Source organism: Struthio camelus, chromosome Z (genome assembly GCF_040807025.1).
Source record: "Struthio camelus isolate bStrCam1 chromosome Z, bStrCam1.hap1, whole genome shotgun sequence".
Lineage (NCBI taxonomy): Eukaryota > Metazoa > Chordata > Aves > Struthioniformes > Struthionidae > Struthio > Struthio camelus.
Genome location: NC_090982.1, coordinates 1,186,061 through 1,205,767, shown reverse-complemented (window position 1 = coordinate 1,205,767; position 19,707 = coordinate 1,186,061). Strand labels below are relative to the sequence as shown.

General features: G+C 42.3%; 1 protein-coding gene across 3 annotated transcripts in view; it reads right to left on the bottom strand.

Moving 5' to 3' along the window:
- The window catches only part of CPLX1 (complexin 1), a 133,755-nt gene that overhangs the window by 27,239 nt on the left and 86,809 nt on the right, over positions 1 to 19,707 (bottom strand). Inside the window, exon 4 of one of the 3 annotated variants that reach the window (XM_068926771.1) lies at positions 18,068 to 18,700. The exons of the other annotated variants lie outside the window; for them this stretch is intronic. Within the exon in view, the coding sequence (XP_068782872.1) occupies positions 18,542 to 18,700 (159 nt within the window). The 3' untranslated portion in view covers positions 18,068 to 18,541. Of the gene's footprint in view, positions 1 to 18,067; positions 18,701 to 19,707 lie in introns of those variants that run through there. 3 annotated transcript variants of the gene reach the window in all.

Genomic DNA, 19,707 nt, shown 5'->3' with positions numbered 1-19,707 from the left:
CCTACTTATTGCCCTGCTCCCTCCTCACAGGATCCTGAACTCCACCATCTCATGGTCACTGCAGCCAAGGCTGCCCTCAGCCTTCACCTCTCCAACTAGACCTCCTTTGTCTGTTAGCACAAGGTCTAGCAGCGCACCTCTCCTTGTTGGCGTCTCCACCACCAATGTGCTGGCTCATGCCAGGATGGGACATCAGAACTGCGCACAGTGCAAAAGAAGATGGAAAGCAGGAAGCTGCTTTCTTTCAATGAATTTAATTAGTGATCTTTAACAATATTGTTGCCACTTTGCCCAGAGGCTTTGCCTGCTCAGATATCATCTGGAAAGTGTATTCAAAATAAAAAAACAGAATTTCCAGAAACAAGAACAGTTCTGCTCTTTACCATGCTTAAGAAATGCAGTACTTGTCTGCAGCATAAAGGGTTTAGCCTGGGGAACCACAGCAATGAGTCAAGAGGAACAGGGTGAAGAGACAGTTGTTGGCTGTAAACTGAGAACTCATTTAACAAGCCATGACTGATTCAAATGAACTAAGGCATTTACTTCCTAGAACATTCTCCCACTTGGGGCACTCTTCCCCATGGCTTTAGAATGAATGGGGTAATTGGAGAAGGGGCTCCTCACAGCCTTCTTAATCAACTTGAGGCAGCTAGAGATTAAGCATTTGGTCTGAGCTAGGTCTTCTCTGGTCAGTGGAGACATACACACTCTGGGGACAGCAATACGTCCTGTCCTAAAGCCGGCATCTAGGATATCACTCTCTGAGGTATGCATTCTCCCTACTGAGTACAGAGGAAGGACTGCCTACCAGCTTGGTGGGAGACAACTAATAGTTGGATGGCTAAAGCTTGGTAAGATAAACCCACACCATAAGTCTGGTTGTCCCTGTAACAATAGCAAAATACGTCCAGGGTTGCTTCTGTTTCCCTCTCACTCTAAACTCTATGAGATGCCTTTTGTGAAATTCTTTTAGTTTGTTAAATAGATATTTAATTAGCAGAACTCATTCTGATAGATTCACTAAAATTAGAGAGCAGCAAGGTTCCTCTTCCTTTCTCTTTCCTTCGCTCTCTGTCTTGCCCCACTCCCTTCCCTTAGGCCTAATCAATTCCTTCTGCAGAAACAGAAACAGCCTGGAAATACATTTGGGTTCTCCTAATGAAAGCTGGCAATAGCTGTGAGGTTCACTATAGCATTTCCCAACTGATTCCAATGTATATTATGTCATATACCATAATTTCACAGCTAACAGCTTGCACAAAGAACAAGAAAGAGTGAGTGTTTTAAAATGAAGGTTAAATAAACTTCATTAAGTGCTGATTGAGTATACTTCCTGGCTTACTCACACATGGATTCAATTTAGATTCTGTTTCAGGATGGTATTCCTACAATTCTCATTTCCTTACAACAGGACTTCTTGCATGCCAGGTTTTAGCTCTTTCTAAACACAAGGCCTATCCCTTTGAGGAACTGAAGATGAGCTTCAGTGAACCCTGTTCTTCTACCTACTCTGGCGAAAGGAAAATATATCTTCCCGGAGGAATACGAAAAAATTCCCACATAGTTCATGGCTACCGGATCAGGTTTGTAGTAATTCCTAGCTGCCCATCCATTGGGAAATCTGGCAAAAATTGATCATTTCAAATGGGGAATGTGCAGCAGAGTTAGAAGAGCTCCTGAAACACCTGAAGCCTGATGCCCACCTCAGCCATTCCCCCTACTCCCTACAGTGACCTATGGACCTTTTCCAGTGATGCTGCTAAGTGCAGGGTTTCTGCAGGAATGAGCCCACAAAATAGGCTTTGGCTTTATTTTTTTCCTGTGCACATCCTGAACCACAGTGCAGGAGGGCTGGTGCCCAGCTGCCCTTGTCCCTGTCACCACTCCTGCACGCTCCTTATAGTCTTTACCTGAGATCCCCCCAGACTAACTCCTTAAAGGGAATGAATTGGGTGTTAAGCTTTGAACAGCTGGAGAGTACCTAAATCCAATCAGGCAACAGGAGTTCTGCAGAGTATTTTCAGTTTCTGGGGGAAATTAAGATTTTGCTAGAAGAATGAAGTTTTATCAGTTATCACTTCAGGATAGTTTGAAGTGAAATAATGCTAGTAGCTGTGTCTTGGAACAAGCTGTGCAATCACGGCCAGCAAGTTCCTAGAAGCAGAGATGGGGACGTAGCATGGCAGGAAGATACCAGAACTGGGAGAAAAAGAAACCTTCGAGCAGGGTATTTGGAGGTCACTAGTTGGTGGAGTGTAGTGCAGGGGCAGAGCACATTCCTGTGTATACATCTCATCCTCAAAATACTTTTCTGGTATGTGGTAGCTAGAAAACTATGTCAACTTGGCTTGTCCTCTAGCCAGTATCTTCAGCTTTCCGCAGTCCTGCTCTGTCCCAGAGTCCTAGGTTCTTCACAGCCCATCTTGGCACTCCTCTACCAACAGCTTCCTTCACTCTAGAAGATTAAAATCATAACATGGCCTTCCACCAGGCTTTGAGCAGAATACTTGCACTATGATTTGAATAATGGACTCTATTCAGGCTCTTTTTGTCTTCCAGTATGAAACAAGGCCCAGACAAATCACCTAGAGTCAGCACAGGATGAATGATGAAGTAGAAAATATGGATTTGTGCTAGAGTTTCTATGCCCATCAGAAATGGGATTACTTTTGTCTTTGAGTTTGTTCCTGAGCTCATTCAGGTTTTTGGTAAAGCTTTAGGTGAGGATGATTAAAAATGTTAGGAGCCTTCATTGCAGAGTAGGAGTCTCTCATTCTTAGTCTGAGCAGGACCAGACCCTTTGCACAGGTGACCTCAAAAGGCTTTTGGAGGGCGTGGGGGAAAGCATGGACTAACACTGGAATCTTTTCTCGAAGCAATATAAACCTCTTGCCTTTCCAGATTTATAAGCATGAAGACCTATTAAATACACTGCTGTGCAATCTGACTAAAGTTTATGTTGGATTGATCAGAGATAATGAAGTACAGTCTGTGAAAGGACCACACATAATTAATGAATATAAAAAACCCTACCATTAATTGTTAATTCAGAAAGGAAATATTGAGAAAACCATAAGCTTAGGCTTTCCAACATGCTGAGCTTAAAGATGAAAGGAATAGAAAAACACCACTGTGTGTAATAGCTCAGAAATTGTGCAAAGCTTTGCGTTTGCATGGTGTTATCTATACTGATTTCATACAACATCTGAACCCCATTATTACTGATTTCACAAAAAATATGGGAGAAAAAGGATAGTATATATGATTAAAGGGCCTGAGCACGATAGCTGAAAAGGTTGAACTTTACACTTTCAGCTCACAATCTGAGAAAAATACATTAAAAATAGCCATGATAACTAAGATTTGTTTTTACGAAGTATTTGAAGTTGAGATAGCTTTAAGTGGTTTATTCCAAATAGGGCTGTGCAGAGGGAAAGTATGAGATATTCAGCTTCTTGAAAAGCTACCAGGAAGGAAAGCAGAAGGGGATAGGGAAGGGAAAGAGGGAGGGAAATAGTTACCAGTGCATACAGCCCAGACTTGCTTTTTTCTTGATATGTAGTATAGGTCACACAGACAATGGGCTTTTAAGGGAAAGAAAAACACAGAGCAAAATGGCTAGCAGGAATATAATGGTATGCAAGAATCGCAATACTATGTTATACCAATGGTCCAGTTAGCTCCGGTCTTGTGTACTACCCTGCCCAGTAGCTTACGCTTTGAGACGGAGTGAAGAACTAAGGTACATATTAAGCGATCCTGCCCCTGACAACATCTTTCCATTCAGCCATCAGTGATTTAAAGACACCATGAAACGGAGCTTGCATTTGGGCTGTCATGCTCAGCAGCTGCTCATGGAGGTCTCCTCCACAAACAGAAGTAATGTTTCTTCTTTTTTAATCCTGTTTGTTAGATTTTTGAGCTTCCAATCTGATGCTTGAAACCAGATGTAGCCTACCAATAGGGCATTGGGACATACCTGAAGTTGTAACAGGGATTTTCTAACTGTGGCTGCAAAACCCTACATCCTTCCTCCTTCCCTGAAGAATTGCTAGAATGTCTTGCCAAATCCCACCCTTACTGGGAGTCCGTATGAGAACTGGTTGAGATAGATGAGAGTGTCACACCCTCTTCGGAGCTGCCAAGTTTCAGCCTCACAGCCTGGGGGCTCTTTCAGTCCCAGCTAGTGACTGAACTGCTGTTTTATGATTAAATTCCAGAGAGCGTGGAAGGTAGAGTGAGTGTTGCGGGTGGATGTGACTATTCCTCAATCTGAAGGAGCTACAGAAGTTCACTACATAAGTTATTATTTAACCAAATGTAGCATCATTAGATACTGGAATTGTTGATTACATACATACATACATACATATATATATATATATATTTATGACTATGCTTTATGGTGGAATGCAGAGATCTATGCTTTCTTCTGACTCAGCAAAGAAGTTTGAGTCCTGGGGTACCTGCCTGCTAACTGGCTTCTCTCATGCATGAAGTGCAGAGCTGGGAGAACATACTCTCAGCGGAACACTTTTTCACACGGTATTCCCATTCTGTCTGTCTTCAAGGTACTTTAAAAAATCAAGTGACTCTTCAATATTTACTGAAATCAGTTATTCGTGTTTCTTTCTTCTGTTTCTGGGTATTCTTTTAAGCAAATCTGAAACGTGTTGTAAATGCCTTTCAGGTATGTGTTTGTCATTACTACTGTCACGTGTTACTGGTGGTAGCATACAAAACTTCCAAAAATGTGTTAGCTCCGTGTTATTCTTTGGGGGTGTGAAATTACAGAATAAAGAAACGGTCTTAACACTTCATGAAACACACACAAGACAAATATGCAAATATCCTAATTTTTACCATGTAGGTCTTTCAGGTTGAGTTAAACATTGTTGTCACAGTAACACTTTACTGAAAACTTACACTGGTCTGGAGATACAGGTCAGAGCTGACTTTCTAATTTTAGATTCTGGGCATGTACTTATTTACACTTGCCATGCCTGTCTCTTTTGGATTTAACCACATCCACATCCTGTACGAATTTACATTTTATAAATCCTGTAGGTACTGGGGTCAAAGGAAACCATATTTTCCTGAATAAAAATAATTATTTTGAGTTCTTCACCCATGCTACAAACTTACGTTTCTTACTACAACCCTGTGTTTTCAGTATATGTCTCAAGCTCACTTAATGCTCCTGAAAATATCAATCCGTTCCTGTTAATCCTAAGAGAAGCTTCTCATTGATTTCTCTGAGCACTGGATCAGATTTGGGACTCCCTTATTTCTCTTCTTCATCTATATCAAATTGAATAAATTTCACTGAACTTAGTCCGCTAATCACTTCAGAGTATTTGCCTAATGATGAATGTTGCCCAAGGGAGACTATTTTGCATAGTCTGCCAGGGTCTGAGGTACAGGAGAGCTTTGCACTTCCCCGCGCCACGTGAATGTTTTCTCACTCTGTTTGCCGTGCCAGAACACTTACCTTCGCATCAGTTTTCTCTTCATAGTATAGTATTGGAGATCTGTGGGATTAATTTCTCCTGCTGAAAAGCCATCAAGTTAAGTAGATACAGGAATTCAAGCAACTTTTTTATTTTCAGCTTTGGCACTAAGCTGCTGATTCACCTCACCAAAATCACTTCACCCAATTTGCCTCCTTGTTCTTTGTCTTTCCCCTACAGTCACGAGCTCTTTAACTGCAGCTGTTTAGACCTCATCTGCACCACAGCAGTTAATGGTAGTTTTGCTATTGACTTCAATAAAAGCTCAAAGGGCACAATATTTTTGCCATTATCGAAGAAATTCTGTAGGTTTTTTTTTTTTTTTGCTCCCTTGCTGAAATTGCTCTTTTTTAAACCTCAAGAAAATGAGTTCCAAACAGAGGGTGAATTGATCTAATCTACTAAAATTAAGACATTTCCCTCCCATTGGCCTTTTCTCTTGCTCTCAACAGTGAATCCTCTTTTGAAGAGTTATTTCAGAATTTTTAAAAAAGGATTTCCTGAGATAGGGCTGTTTCAGCATGATGGAAACATTTGATTACTCAGTTATTAAAGGAAATCTCTTTAAAATTAATTCATTTCTTCAAAGGTCTTCAACTTCAGTGTTTTCAAAAAAATTTTCTTCTCTGACAATCAGTAGAGGGGCTACCCACAGTACATGCTCTTCTCCCATGACAGTGATGTTGCTTCAGGTTTATAATCTTCTGCTAACCAAAAACAGATATACACTTTAGGCAGTCAGCATGAATTTGTCTTTGTGGATTAAATTTTACCTGGACGCTCTCTGTTCTCCTAGAGGAGGGGAAGATTTTGTCCTGGGGAGTTTGCAGCTTGTTCTCCTCTCCCTCTTCTTGTTTCTGCCAGGAGGCAGCAAGACAAGCAACCTGAAATCCGTTCAGATTCCACGTAACCTAGTGATTCAATTCTGGCAGCTTCAATGGCTCAGGGGTAGTTAAAGTGAAGTGGAGTCATTAGAAAGCAAAGCTGTGCTCCTAACCTAACATCATCCAAAGCACAACTAAGTGCTTCATTGAGATAATGCAAAGCAATTTCCAGTGGTAGGAAACATCAGCAAATACCTTTCCTTTTTTCTCTTATCTTCTTTTTTCCCTTTTTCCTTAATGAGGTGCAACAATGGTTCTGAGGAAAACTGAAATTTTTTGAAAGTAGAGGAATTGCTTTTATTTTCATCACCAGCTCACAGGTTTGTTGGCTGGAATGGAGTCTACCCACCACACATTATTGTCACATGATGATTCATGTAAGATTTTTTGGGGATGTTAATTCTTTTACTTAATCTGGCTTGCGGAAAGGGAAATTTTCTGTTCTTTCTTTACACTTGATTGTCTTCATCTCTGTAATAAAAACATTCACTAGATCTAGGGCCAAGGGTGAACCATTCACAAGACTCAGTTAGAAGCTACCTGTTGATAAGGATTTTGTCTGTAATAGCCTCATATGTCACTTAAGGCTAATAATCCAGATGTGATATTATGTGAAGCCTGAGAATTTGCTGTAACGTTACGAACCAAATGTCTACCTGTATACAAGAATCAATTCTGTTCTTCCAAACTTGGAATGCGAAAAACAGGCTTAATGGTATTATCTTATCTGTTTTTCTTTTTCTGTTCTGTCTTACCAGACAGAACCTCCCTGTGTGGAAAACAGACCTCCTACCCAGTGATCCAACTCATTGGCTTGATATCTAGTATCTATGCTATCAGCCATTTAAATCTCCTCTTTTCATGTGTTGCAGCTGCTGTTTAACATCATCTTTGGCTATGATTGAAGTAAAATATTTATTTTATTACCATCTCACAATATAAATACATTTTTTGTTCATTTTGTACTCAGAACAAAATTATTTATTGACAGCTGCTCCGTATTTATTGTTAGCGGTTCTGTAACATCCATTTAACACCAGATCAATATGATTGTTAGGTTTATTTTTTCTTGATGCGTTTTAAAACAAATATTACTGCCTTCAATTCTGCCAGCACTAAAATTCTACTTCTGTCCATTTTCTTCCTTTTGCCAATTTCCCCTTTATTCCAGTGTGTTTACTGTTTTGAATGATGATTTTTGTTAACTCTAAGGCTGTCAAGGTTCTTTCTATAATGTGGACATGCACCTGGTAAAAATTTCCTAAAATGTTTAAAAGCGTTTAAATGCTTAAATATGCTCTTCGAGCTCATTTTGTCCAGTACTCTTTTGAACTTTTTAATTGCACCCATTGGAAATACTAAATAGATATTTTTTGCTTGTTTAAACTTAGCTTCGTAAACAGCAAATATACTCAAGCCGTGATCAATTGCGTCCAAGAACCACCCACCTTTTAGTATGAGATCAATTCCTTTTTATCTGTCAAGACAAGGTCTAATATAGAATTCTCCTGTGTGAAGGCAACATTTCTTGAGCTAGGAAAAATATTTCCAAGGATGCTTTTAGCACTAGCAGTAGCAGACTTGCAACATATGTCATTCCAACTGAACTTTCCCATGATAATGCAGGTTTTTGCCTATGCTTTCTAGGTAACCAGTTAAGGTCCCTAAAGAGCTGGTTGACTGTTCCCTACTGCAGTATGGTTAGCCATAGCAGACAAAAATTTACAGCCCATCATCTTGTGCATGAAGCACGAGAATGTCAATGCATAAGTATTCAGCTACTGGCGTTTCAGAGAAAGGTAATAACATTTTGGACGGGGAGTTCCAGCCTTCCTTCCCTTTCTCCCCAGTCCATCTTCCCTAAGTAGGTTACACTAACCTTACACTCTGTTCACACATGCTTTCTCACCACCTTCAGCGATGCTGACGCAGTGGAACTTGTTCTCAAAAAGGAGTAATACCTGCTTTTCTGACCTTTGGCTAAGCTCTCACTATTGCTGAAGGGGCAATGAGAATGTGCGTCCTTGCTGAGCTTTTGGGCACGTCGCTTTCCCTCTCTCCTCGTGCCTAGCATGCGGTGCTGGTCAAAACACAATGGAGAGATCCAATGATTTTCCCATTTCCCACCCACTTGCTCTGAGGAATTATCAAACCCTGAGCTCCTCTTCTCCTGTCCCACACAGGGCTGCACTTGGGAAGATCTCATGCATCTACTGTTCTCATATCCAGCCTATGGCTACCCACTTGAGCATTATTCAGTCTTATTCCCACTGTAATAGAGCACCCTCTACTTCTCCCTGTGCTCATTCTCAAAATATCCTCAGAAGTAGGAGTGTATGTCTGTTCCCAGCAAGGAACTGAAGCTCCAAAAAGCGTAGGGAGCTCACCACAGGTGCCCTAGAAATCAGAGGCTGGGTGGAGAATTCAGTATGTGGCACCAGTGGAAGGGCTGACCGAGTTTGACCTTATAACTCTCCACCTACTGAGGGAGAACATCTCTGCTCCTAGACTACTCGTGCGCACGGAGTGGTCGTTCTCTGTCCCAGCCACTACCTTGCCCCAGGGAAGGGCAGACATCTTTCTGTATGGAAGCTGCCCATGGTGGAAACAGTCTAGTTGACTGATATTTCATCATTTGATTAGGGACAAAACTGTTCAAAAGAGTACTGTTTTTACATTAGTTTATGAGCCACCGTTTCTACACAGAGCATAGGATTAACTGCTAGCAGCCAGGAGACTGGCGTGTAGAGACATAGGCTTGCCCCCAACCAGAGGAGCAACTCATGGCGCTAACCTTGCTGGGAGTAAACAAGACCGTGGTACCACATCTATAGTCCAAAGTACAACTCTCAGAAACTTTACATGTCAAGACATTTAAGGCTATGATGGACTGCCAGATCATCTGCTGTGTTTAACCTCTACTCACGCACACCGGCTCTTGCCCCCGGTCCAAACCCGGCAGCCCATGCCAGGGACAATCCTGCTATCCAAGGGCGCTGAGGACTAGGCAAGTTACTGGCAGCTGCACAGCTGGCCTCTGGCCACAATTTGTGCATCACAAATCTACCACCATTTACATATATGTTTAAGTTCCTTCTTTACTCAGGCGATGCTATTAAAACTTGGCTTGACTTTCGTACACCACTTCTTTAACTGAGTATAAGTCAGGAAAATTTAAGCTATGACTCAAAGAGAAAAAGGACAGAAAAAAGACTGTTGACCCTATTTCACATATGATGAACCTTTCTGACATATAAGAAGACTTTACATACAGTATCAGGCTCTGGCATTTCCTATCAGTTGACATTTAGTGATATTGTTGCAAGAAAGAAGAATCACCCACAGGCTGTGTGACAAGCAGTCATGGAGCAGAAAGGCTGATATCTTAGGCTATACAAGCCAGATACAACCCACTCAACACACACACAAGGAGTTTATGTGTCTACACACAAAGCAGTGCAAAGCCTCCTCATCTCTAGCATCAACAATATCCGCGGCAAACAGTCTGGCATTTTTCCTGAAGAATAAATACTTATATTGGCTAAGCACAAAGAATCAGAAAACTCTAGTTCTTTCAGAATGGGAATCTGAACAGAACATCTTGAAGAGCTTTTTCTGCACTGAGTTGGAGACGGGGGTGGTGGAACAGGGAATAATACAAATGAAACAAAAGAAAGGGAAAATCAGTCTTCAGTGGAAAAGATAAAAAATGTTGTGATTAGCATAACAATATCATTGTTCCTGTATTAATCTGTAAATTTGCATTTAAGCAAATTAAATACTGTAGCACATTTTGCATGTAGTTTAAGAGTTCTCAATAAAATTGTCAGTTAGTTTAATTTGTAGCTTGTACAATGTGGGTTTTTAAGTGAAAAAAAAAAAGTGTATGTATTATCTTGTTTAAGCTTATAATCAGCAGCCTACTGTGACTTTGAACTAAATGAGATCCTTTTTTTTTTCTCTGGGTTCCTTTTCCAGCGAGGTATCTAAGCACGTGGCTTCACTCGGGTTGCTTATGTGCAATAGTAATCATTTGCTTGTGTGCCTTGCTGGTGGTGGGAGCAGGAGGGTAGCGATCACAATTTGATAATTTGATAATTTGATAAGGGTCTTAGACTCAAAAGAAGGTTGTTACCATTCTTGTTGTGGTCTTGTTGTGGTCTGTGATGATCTTCACTGTGGGAGGGCTACTTAAACGAACAATGTGTAGCCTGAGAGATGGGAAATAAGTGAGATGAATTTGTCAAGTTCTGCTGTCATCATTAGAATAGCAATCTGGTAGAATCATTAATACCATTCCTCTCCACAGGTTATTCTGCTTTTAACTTTGGTATCTTCCCCCCCAAAATATCTGCCTCCCAGCTAAAGGCAACTGGCTGAATAGAGGAGCCAGATAAAGCCTCACAGTATCACTCACCAACTTTTTGAGCAGCATGGAGGAAATCACTCATCAAGCTGTGGTCCAGGCTTGGCTATGTCCAGCCCACACCCCACCCCATCTCTGCATCTGCTTTTCTTCTTTTGTTGGCACACCCAGACTGAAGTGTCTGCAGGTCAGGGAGATCCCTGACCCTAAGGGCATGCAGCACTTCCCACATGGCAGTGTGGAGACCAGATGAACTGTCTTGTAGCCCTGACACTGACAAATGCTGGAACCAGAAGCTGAGCTGCCACTGGGAACTAAGATATCTTCTCCAGGCTGCATTGGAGGTGAATTAATCCCAGCTCCTATGTGTTACTTAACTTTTCACTATCACAAAAGCAAGCCAATTTCCCTTTTACAAAGCATGAAGCTACTTACTAGGGTGGTACTCATCCTGTTTTGCAGCTTGTCAAACCACTGTGAGTCTTGAATTGTCCAAGTCACTACCCTCATTCTCAAATGAGGACCTAACCTTCAGGTCCAACCATGGAAGGTTTTAGCCAGTTCAATGAGATTGAGTGAGTGAGTGTATTGCGTGTGAGACTGGTAATTTTTACAGGAGGGGGAGCTGCACTCAGCAGCACCATCACCACGAAGTGCAGTGACTACCTGTTTTAATCAGACCTCTGATACCTCCTGTGTTCTATTAATCAAAACTATGATAAATAAATCCAACGTAGCCTTTTTATTTAGTTCTGCACTAACTCATAAATTAATCCATTTACACAGGCATCCCACAGAGCATCTTCTTGACTTTTCATTCACATTGCAAAGTTGCTCATTGTGCCCTTGAGCACAGTAAAGCAAGAGAGACCGAGCTCCTCCTAGCAAGACACATGTGCTTTAATAACTGTTACTTCATTTTATGAACACTTCAGAGCTTTCAGATTTGATTTTAATTAGAGGAGCTGTGACATTTTTAATACCTTTTAAGCACCTGCCTTACTGCACCATCATGATGCTCTGATTAGAAAATATACGAGGAAATGAAGCTAAGCAGTGCTGTGGCAAGATAGCTTCATTAGGAAAAGCCCTAGTTTTGCCCTGTGGGGTTTCTACCAAATCCCTTCAAAGCCATGCTTATGCAGTGCTAAAGCCTTCAACTTTTTATTTCAGGCCTCTTTACCAGAATCTCATGCAAATATATATATGCACAACAGTGCAGGGCTTAAAGAAGATTGCTTCTGAGCCATTACTGAGCAAATATCAGGAAAACTCTGAATAAAGCAAAGAAGTATATTGTTTATCCAAATCTCTTAAGACTTATGTGTGAAATATAGGAACAGATGTCATGTTGGCTGGTGCTACCAGGGCAGATTAAGTGTGTATAGTGGCCTCTCTTTACCCTCACCCCCAGTAAATCCATCCCTGGATCTCCAATTCCATTTCAGATCAGGCTGGGGGAAATTGCTGAATTTTTAAATTTAATTTTTGAACCAAAAATCAAATTTCTTCCTAGGCCACTTCAGACCTCTATTTAATTTATTTATTTAGCAGCGGAGGAAATGAATCATTGTCAGTCAAATGAATCCTTTCATTAAGCAAAAAGTATAGTTTTTCATTTTTGGACATTTTTTACTCAAATCAGCTAACAACTCACAGAGGACTTTCATACCTTTCATGGAGCCACTGTGGTTACACCAGTGTGCTCGTTCCAATTACTCCTTGATTAAGACACTTGCCAGGATACATGTTGTTGAAGTGGGCAGAGAGGAGCTTTGAACTACAGTCACCCGGCAGTGCTTCAAATACTGTCTCTGCCTGCCTCAGTAATATATTGGAACAATAAATGAAGAGCCCCAGAGATGCTCAGATCCCAGGAACTGCAAACAAAGAAACAAAGTGGTGAGATGTGTTAGAATAATATAACGTCACTGAGTCTGAAACCTTTTACATAGGAACTTGTGTCAAGTGTATGATTTCATGATTGAATTAAGCAGATCTAGATTTGTTTAACAGGTCCAAACTCTTATGTTGTTGATGGCTATGTGCTCTTGCTGTCTGTTACACGGTACCTCTAATGTTGAAGGCGTGATGTGAATCACTAAATTGAAGACTAAGCAAAGACAAAAGGTTTTCAGATAGATTAGTTCCCAGATCTGACACAGTATGGGAGTGCTGAATCTAAGCAAAATTCCCAGAGAGCTATAAAGGCCCTTGCACCCTCTTGGCCTGAGGCACCTGTAACTGTACTAAGTGGAACAGTGCCAGCCCTAACAAAATACTTGTGGTAACTTAGCAGTATTCAAAAACCTGATTTGTGCAGAGAACTGGATGAATTTTGCTAGGGAAACCTGCCCTTTGGAAACTCAAGACCAGTCAGTAGCAGGAGAAGAACATAGTCTTTTTTTTTTTTTTTGATTTGATTTTCATTTTTGAGGAAAGAAGAGATTAAAAAGTTCTTTGAACATTAATTGACCATTTCATGTGAACACTATCAATGAGCAGCCAGAAGAGGGGAGAGAAAAATCAACACAAATATTAGCAGGTTGAGTCCTTCTCCACTAATCCTCAGACACGCCACGGCAATTGCATTTGGCACCCAAATTCCCTCAGAGGTTCTTGCCAAAGATGCCAGGGGAGAGAACCCAGCAGAGGTCAGTGTGACTGGAAGTGCTTCTTTCTGGAAGGGCGTGGAGACTGCAGACTGTCTCTCACATGGGCTCCGGTGCAGCATATGAGAGTGAGAAGGAGATTATGACCAGCTAAGTGACAGGCCTTTCTCCTTGACACATCAAACTATGCTGAGGGCTAAATATCTAAAAAAAAAAGAGAATTTAAACAAGAGGGAGCAGAACCCTGCCAAGGGAAAGAGCCTACAGAGCCGCTCTGGCTGGGCCAGTCAGATTCCTGCTCTTTTCCTCATGGTGTGAGACCCCCTGCAGGAGCATCCCAGGGAAAAATCTGGGAAAGTTCCTCATTTGGGATTTTCCCACTGTCTTTTTAAAGTGAAACTGATTTGCCACCTAGTTCCTGCCACCACCACCCTCCCCCACAAATCCACACCTGAAACATGTGCTAGCACAGAACCAGTTTAAACTCTATTTGCTAGAGCATCCAATCTGAATGAGAGAAGAGCAATCTTCCATCCAGGGGTAGGCTGTTGCTTTTCCATTTGCTTCTATCTGCCGATCATCCTTCTCTGTCAAACTTTTGAAGGAGGATTGGTCTCTTGCACCATGCACTGAAATCTAAAAACAACAGGATATTTTCCTTTGCAATGACCCCTACAAAGTAGATCAGGGACCAGCACCCTTCCCTTAGGTTGAAAGCCATTGCTCTCATGATGGGATGGCCACTCTTCCAATGCCTGTAGACAGAGGAGAGCCCACAGACCTCTCACTATGTCCAAGTCAGACTTCTCCAGCAGGTCTTCAACACAAAGACCTCCTCAGCAGCTCTCAGAATGACCGTACTTCTCAGTTCCTCTTCTGAAGCTCCCTCCTTTCCCAAGATATAGGTAAAGGGCAAATGAAAAGCAAAAGCATACACCAAAACTCAGAGAAAGTTTCAAGAGCACAGTCTATTGCTTCTTTTATTGAAGGAGATAGCATAGTTAGGAGTGAAAATTAGCTCCCTAAATTAGAAAGAACATCTTTGCAAAGGCTGGAAGACTGCCTGGAACATGGATAGAAGGTACTGCTGTGGTTATTCTTGGCTTATAAAACACTATTAAAATTTTTCCAGTCCACTAAAGCAAGCCTTCCTCTGTTAAACAGCCTCAGGCTGACAGGGCTCTACATGAGGTCAGAGAATAGTTCTCTCAGATTTTCAGAAAGCTCTGCACCTCATGCAAGGCTTTGTGGACATCTGAGTGTGCCTCAGATACACCTCTCTCTACTACTGCTTCAAATCTTTTTTCATCCATCTACCCTTTCAGAGCTGTTCAGGAGCAAAAATACTGTAGGGAAGAGTTATGGTAGTAGCAAGTAGGCCACAAGATACGGACAGCCACCAAGCAGATGCAGAATCTTACAGATGCCTTGCTCCCGTAAGACTCCCAGACCCAGGTCCAGAGCAAAATTCAGCTAAATTCAAGCCATGGACTTGGATTTCCAGGCTGAGCTAAATTCCCAAACTATGTGAGACTAACTTACATGGGGCAGGGGGCACGGGCAAGAAGCTCTTCTGTGTCATTTAACTTGACAGCAACAGCCACAAATGGAGGCACTATCCTCGACTTCATTGCAGGCAGTTTGCTAGCTTCTTCCCCTCTCAACAAAACTGACATCTTCTCCAAAATACAGTGCATGGAAACTGTGATTACAACATTAGAGCAAAGAAAATATAAGGATAGCAAGGGTGAACTTTCTAGCGGCTGGACCAAACACATAGTCCTGATGAAACTGATCATCTGCTTCTCAGCAGTTCTTTTGCCACTCTTGCCTTTGCCAGCCAGGTTTATGGTCTAAATGGGTAGGTTCTGTTGCCAGCTTCTTTTGTGGTAGAAGCCACTCACTAGAGAAAAGGAAGAAATGGTTTCAGCACCACCCACTAGCCAATATTCCCCAAACACTAGGGATTCACCAAAAACTTAATGTGTCAAAACACTCTAGGGTATTTTTCTGGAGAGGTACATTGGGGTGTCCTCACCTTAAAAACAGCCCCTTGGTAGCAGCTGGCGTGACACTTCTAAAAAGGACAGAAAGAGCTCCTGAATAAAAATCACTTATGAAGCCTGCTGAGCTTTCTACAGCTGCATGGATGGAGATCTCCATTCAAGGGAGCAATCTCCCCCACATCACACCTTTGCTAAGATTAGCTATCTGTTTTGATCTCTGGTTGAAGAATCCTTCTCCCAGTTTGGGTTCTGCTCTTTCACGAGGGTACAGAACTTACATTCCAGCTACCTGAGCCTGATGGAAATAATCCAGCTGTTTTCAATGACTGGTGGGATTCTACAGACTCATTTGGTACCAGGCAGTTTTAAGAATTCACTCAGCCCCATGAGGACTCTACGTGTCTAATGGGCTCCAATCATGCTGAACATGCTTGGAGAGCTGGCAGGGACCATGAGTGCAACGCTTAGTTCTAAAGGAGACTGAAGATCTTGTGAAGACCATGCCAGTAGTTTCCAGGAGATGTTGGAGAGTGTGAGTCAGGTGGCCTGGAGCTGACAAGCTGCATTCCTCCTTCCTTTTCCCTGACTGAGGAAAAACACTCACTTGGCAAGTCTCCCTTTCAGCAGGTAATGAATAAACTGTGAAACCTCACCATGCCTCAGGACTCCCCAGCACAAATATGCATAACTGCATGCTGCTTCTGCAAAAGGATGAGGCCTACTGCAGAGGCAAGACTGGCATAGATCTTCTCTTGTGTGAAGACAGTAGAAAGGGTTATGCTGGATGAAAAATGAGGGAAGCCTGGAGAACTACACCCAGAGAAATAGATGAAGGGGAAAATGTTGTCCCCATATGCCCTTCTGCTCCCTCCTACAGCAGCCAGTCTGTCTTATCCAGACTCCAGCACGATCAAGGAAGACCGCAGTCATTTGACTACTTCAGCAGCGGCCTGCAGCCCACAACAGGGCCTGCAGTCTGATAAGAAGCCATCAGCTTTACTCGTGACTGTCTCAAAGCTGGCCTAGGAGGCAGGGCAAAGAGCTCCTGAAGTTATCCCAGACCCTGAGAAAGATCATATGAATTGGGACAGGAGCATAAATATGCTCTTTCTTTTTCCAGCTTTAACCATCAGCAACAAGGGCCTACAACAGCAACAAGGGAATTAGGACATGCCAGCAAGGGTACGCAAAGGCTATGCAACTACCACAATCAAAGCATATCCCAAACTTTCTCACCCTGCCCCATGCTGGAACTTGGAGCTGGCCTCATATCAACCCTCCTTCTTCAAGCATGTGAGGTGACTAATTCTCCCTGGCAGTTCTAAATACTAGATGAAACTGAAAGCAATGTTAGAACAGATGCAGAGCTCCCTGGTGAGGCGAGTACAAAGCCATCGCGTGATCTTGCTCTAAGCAGCAGCATTTCAAAGGCTGAGTTTGGCTCTAATGACTTTTAACTTTTTAATTCTTAGCAAAGAATGATATACCCCTTTGTTGAGGCAGAAAGCAAGTAGGTGCAGCTCCTCAGGTCTCATTAAGTTCTGGTCAGTTATCTGATCATTCAAGACTCCGATAACAATCTACCAGTGCAAGAGGCATTATGTGGCTAATGCCTTACTTACTTAAGCAATAATGGCAGCTCTTTGGCTGCAGCAAAAAGGGAACAGACCTTTAAAGCCTATTTGGTGACCTTCATAGTCCTTGAATTAGCTTGATATAAAAAAAAAGAATCAACAACCGTATAAGTTCCTCCTCTCCCACCTGACTTGTAAGGTAGGAATAAAAAAGAAGTTACAGGAAAAAATGATGTAGCTGTACTTATTACAGGCAATGGTACTGATTAAATTACCTGCATGCTATCATCTGCATTTTAAGACTGATACAAGCAGCATGACTCAGGACAAAGCCGTCTACCTTTAAAGATCAGATGAATGAAAAGATTGGGGAGAGCATGTTGGAGGGAAGACAGAGCTCATCAAGCCACTTAGCCAGATTTCATACCACCCTGACTAGGAGCCTTTATATTGAGGAAAGAATATTTTCTTCCCCAAAGGATCAGAACAGTGAATGAGCTCTCCTGCCACTGGGAGCAGAGAAAGGGATTCATGCCCTGGTGGCGATATAGCCGAGGGCTGATTCAGGGTGGTCCCAGCTCTACAGGTAGGGAAGTTTCAAATGGCCAGGTATGGGTATGGCAGTCACTTGCAGAAACCAGTAGCAATGGAAACCCCTGTGCCATGCAGGGTATGGGACGGTCTAAAATCCTTCCAAGTCCTAAATTTCTGTGATACACTTCTGCCTGTCCTGCAGAAATGCCCAGGTTTTTGGAAAAAGGAGAAATCCCATTTATACAGAGTAAAACTGTCACTTGTTCATGCAAGCATAAGGGTAGCTTTTCTTTCTCCCTCATCTAGTGGATTTGACCCATCAGTGATAGAATGACTGTGAATGCTACCACTACAATGAGCTACACCTCAATAGCCTCTTCACACAGGTGTTCACCACTCCTAGTGCCCTGAGCAAAGGCAAGTGCTCCCTCAGATTCCCAAGGCTCGGACTAGACATGGCTAAGGGTGAACCCAGACTGCTGCTGAAACTGCGATGAAGTAAGGCTTTGCTCACACTGCAAACATTCCCTTTACATTCATCTTTCTCCACTTGCACATGCAAAGAAAAAAAATACCTTTCTCCTTAAAGCAAATCTATTCAGTCTTGAATGTGTACACACAAAAACTCTAGATAATACATAGTGGCTGTATGCAGTATTTCTATACAGTAACAATGCTGTATAAAGATACAACAGCATTTCACAGATCACACATTCTTGGTCTGCAGTGTAGTCATCTTCTTCTGGCTCTGATAAAAAAAATGAAGGCACTTAAAACAGTAGTTCAACCAGAAACAAACAAACAAACAAACAAACAAAACACAGGTTACAGAAAGGGAGGCTGTACTGTGTGATCAGACAATAAATTTTATTCAGTCACTGCCTCACCACCTCTCCTGTCCTCTGGGTGGTATCACAGGCTAAAAACTGCTGGGGTAAGGGAGGGCTGTATTGACGGGCTGAGATGAATGCCTGGCAATGATATTTCAACAAGCCGAAGCCAGGAAGGCTTGTCACACCACTCAGGTGCCCTGCCCAGCTGGACTCCAGCGCTGATCACTGTATCTCATCTGCTTTTGATTCAGATAATGTATATTTTGCACCCACTCCCAAGCAGATGAATCCACCCAGTCTTGTCCCAGCAATGTGCATGGGTTTTGTTGGCCAACTCAGGGAGACAAAAGTTGATGAAGCAAGTTGTTCAGCTGAAGGACCCTGAAATACACTTCAGTCAGTGCAGAACAATCCAAAACCGTTGCATTTAAAGAGACATTTCAGTAACTCCAGAAGCATCACTCAGTGGGCCATAGTTAGCAAGTATTCAAAGTGACAACCACTAGTGTAGATTTGGATTAACACAGAACATAGGAATATAGTTAGAGCATATAGTATAGTATAGTACAGTATACTATCGTAGAGTATAGTTAAAGCATGTAATACAGAGACTCTCCTTCTTGAGTTATAGAGACGCTCTTTCTTGAGTTTTAAAAACCTCTTGAAGCTGCAGGGCAGGGAGGAAGCAACGTAGCCTTTTCCCAACAGGGAAGTTCTGTTAGTTGATGCCAGAAGACGAGACCCGGATCTCACACTTTCATTCAGACCACTTAGGGAATTCTACACGTTGTAGATAGACAGTGGATTCATGAAGACCAATACATACTGCATTTTCTGGGACTTCCAAGGGAATATAAAGATGAATCTAGCGGGGTTAGCTAAGAAGAAATTCCCTAGAACCAGTCCAAGGACGACTATGTTTAACATAGACTGTGGAGATCCTCAGCTGAGACACGGATCCCTGTTCTTTACTGAAGGGCACCTCTCAGAGGCAGCATTGCCACTCTCAGTCTTCAATGGATTCTGCTGAACTTAGGCATAGAGAACCATGCGACTAGTTGGGACACGCGTTCTCGCAGGAGGGATACCTCTAGTACAAGTTGAATCACTTTATCCCCCTGGATGCCTCCGAACACCAGTATGAAAGTGACTTGCAGGCTTATGCTGCCCTTCACTCAACCTGCAGACATCCTTTCCTGTCTCTGCTTGGCCTTAATCCAGCTCTCACCGTCCTCAGTAATCAATGCACCAAATGCATCTGGAACACTAAACGCCTTAGGACATTGCCCTTGCAGGCTGCACCTGGAACAACATGTGATTTAACTGCTGCTAAGGCTGGAATTCTTCTCTGCCTTCATCATTACTGATGCTGGGACTGTTCACGCTCA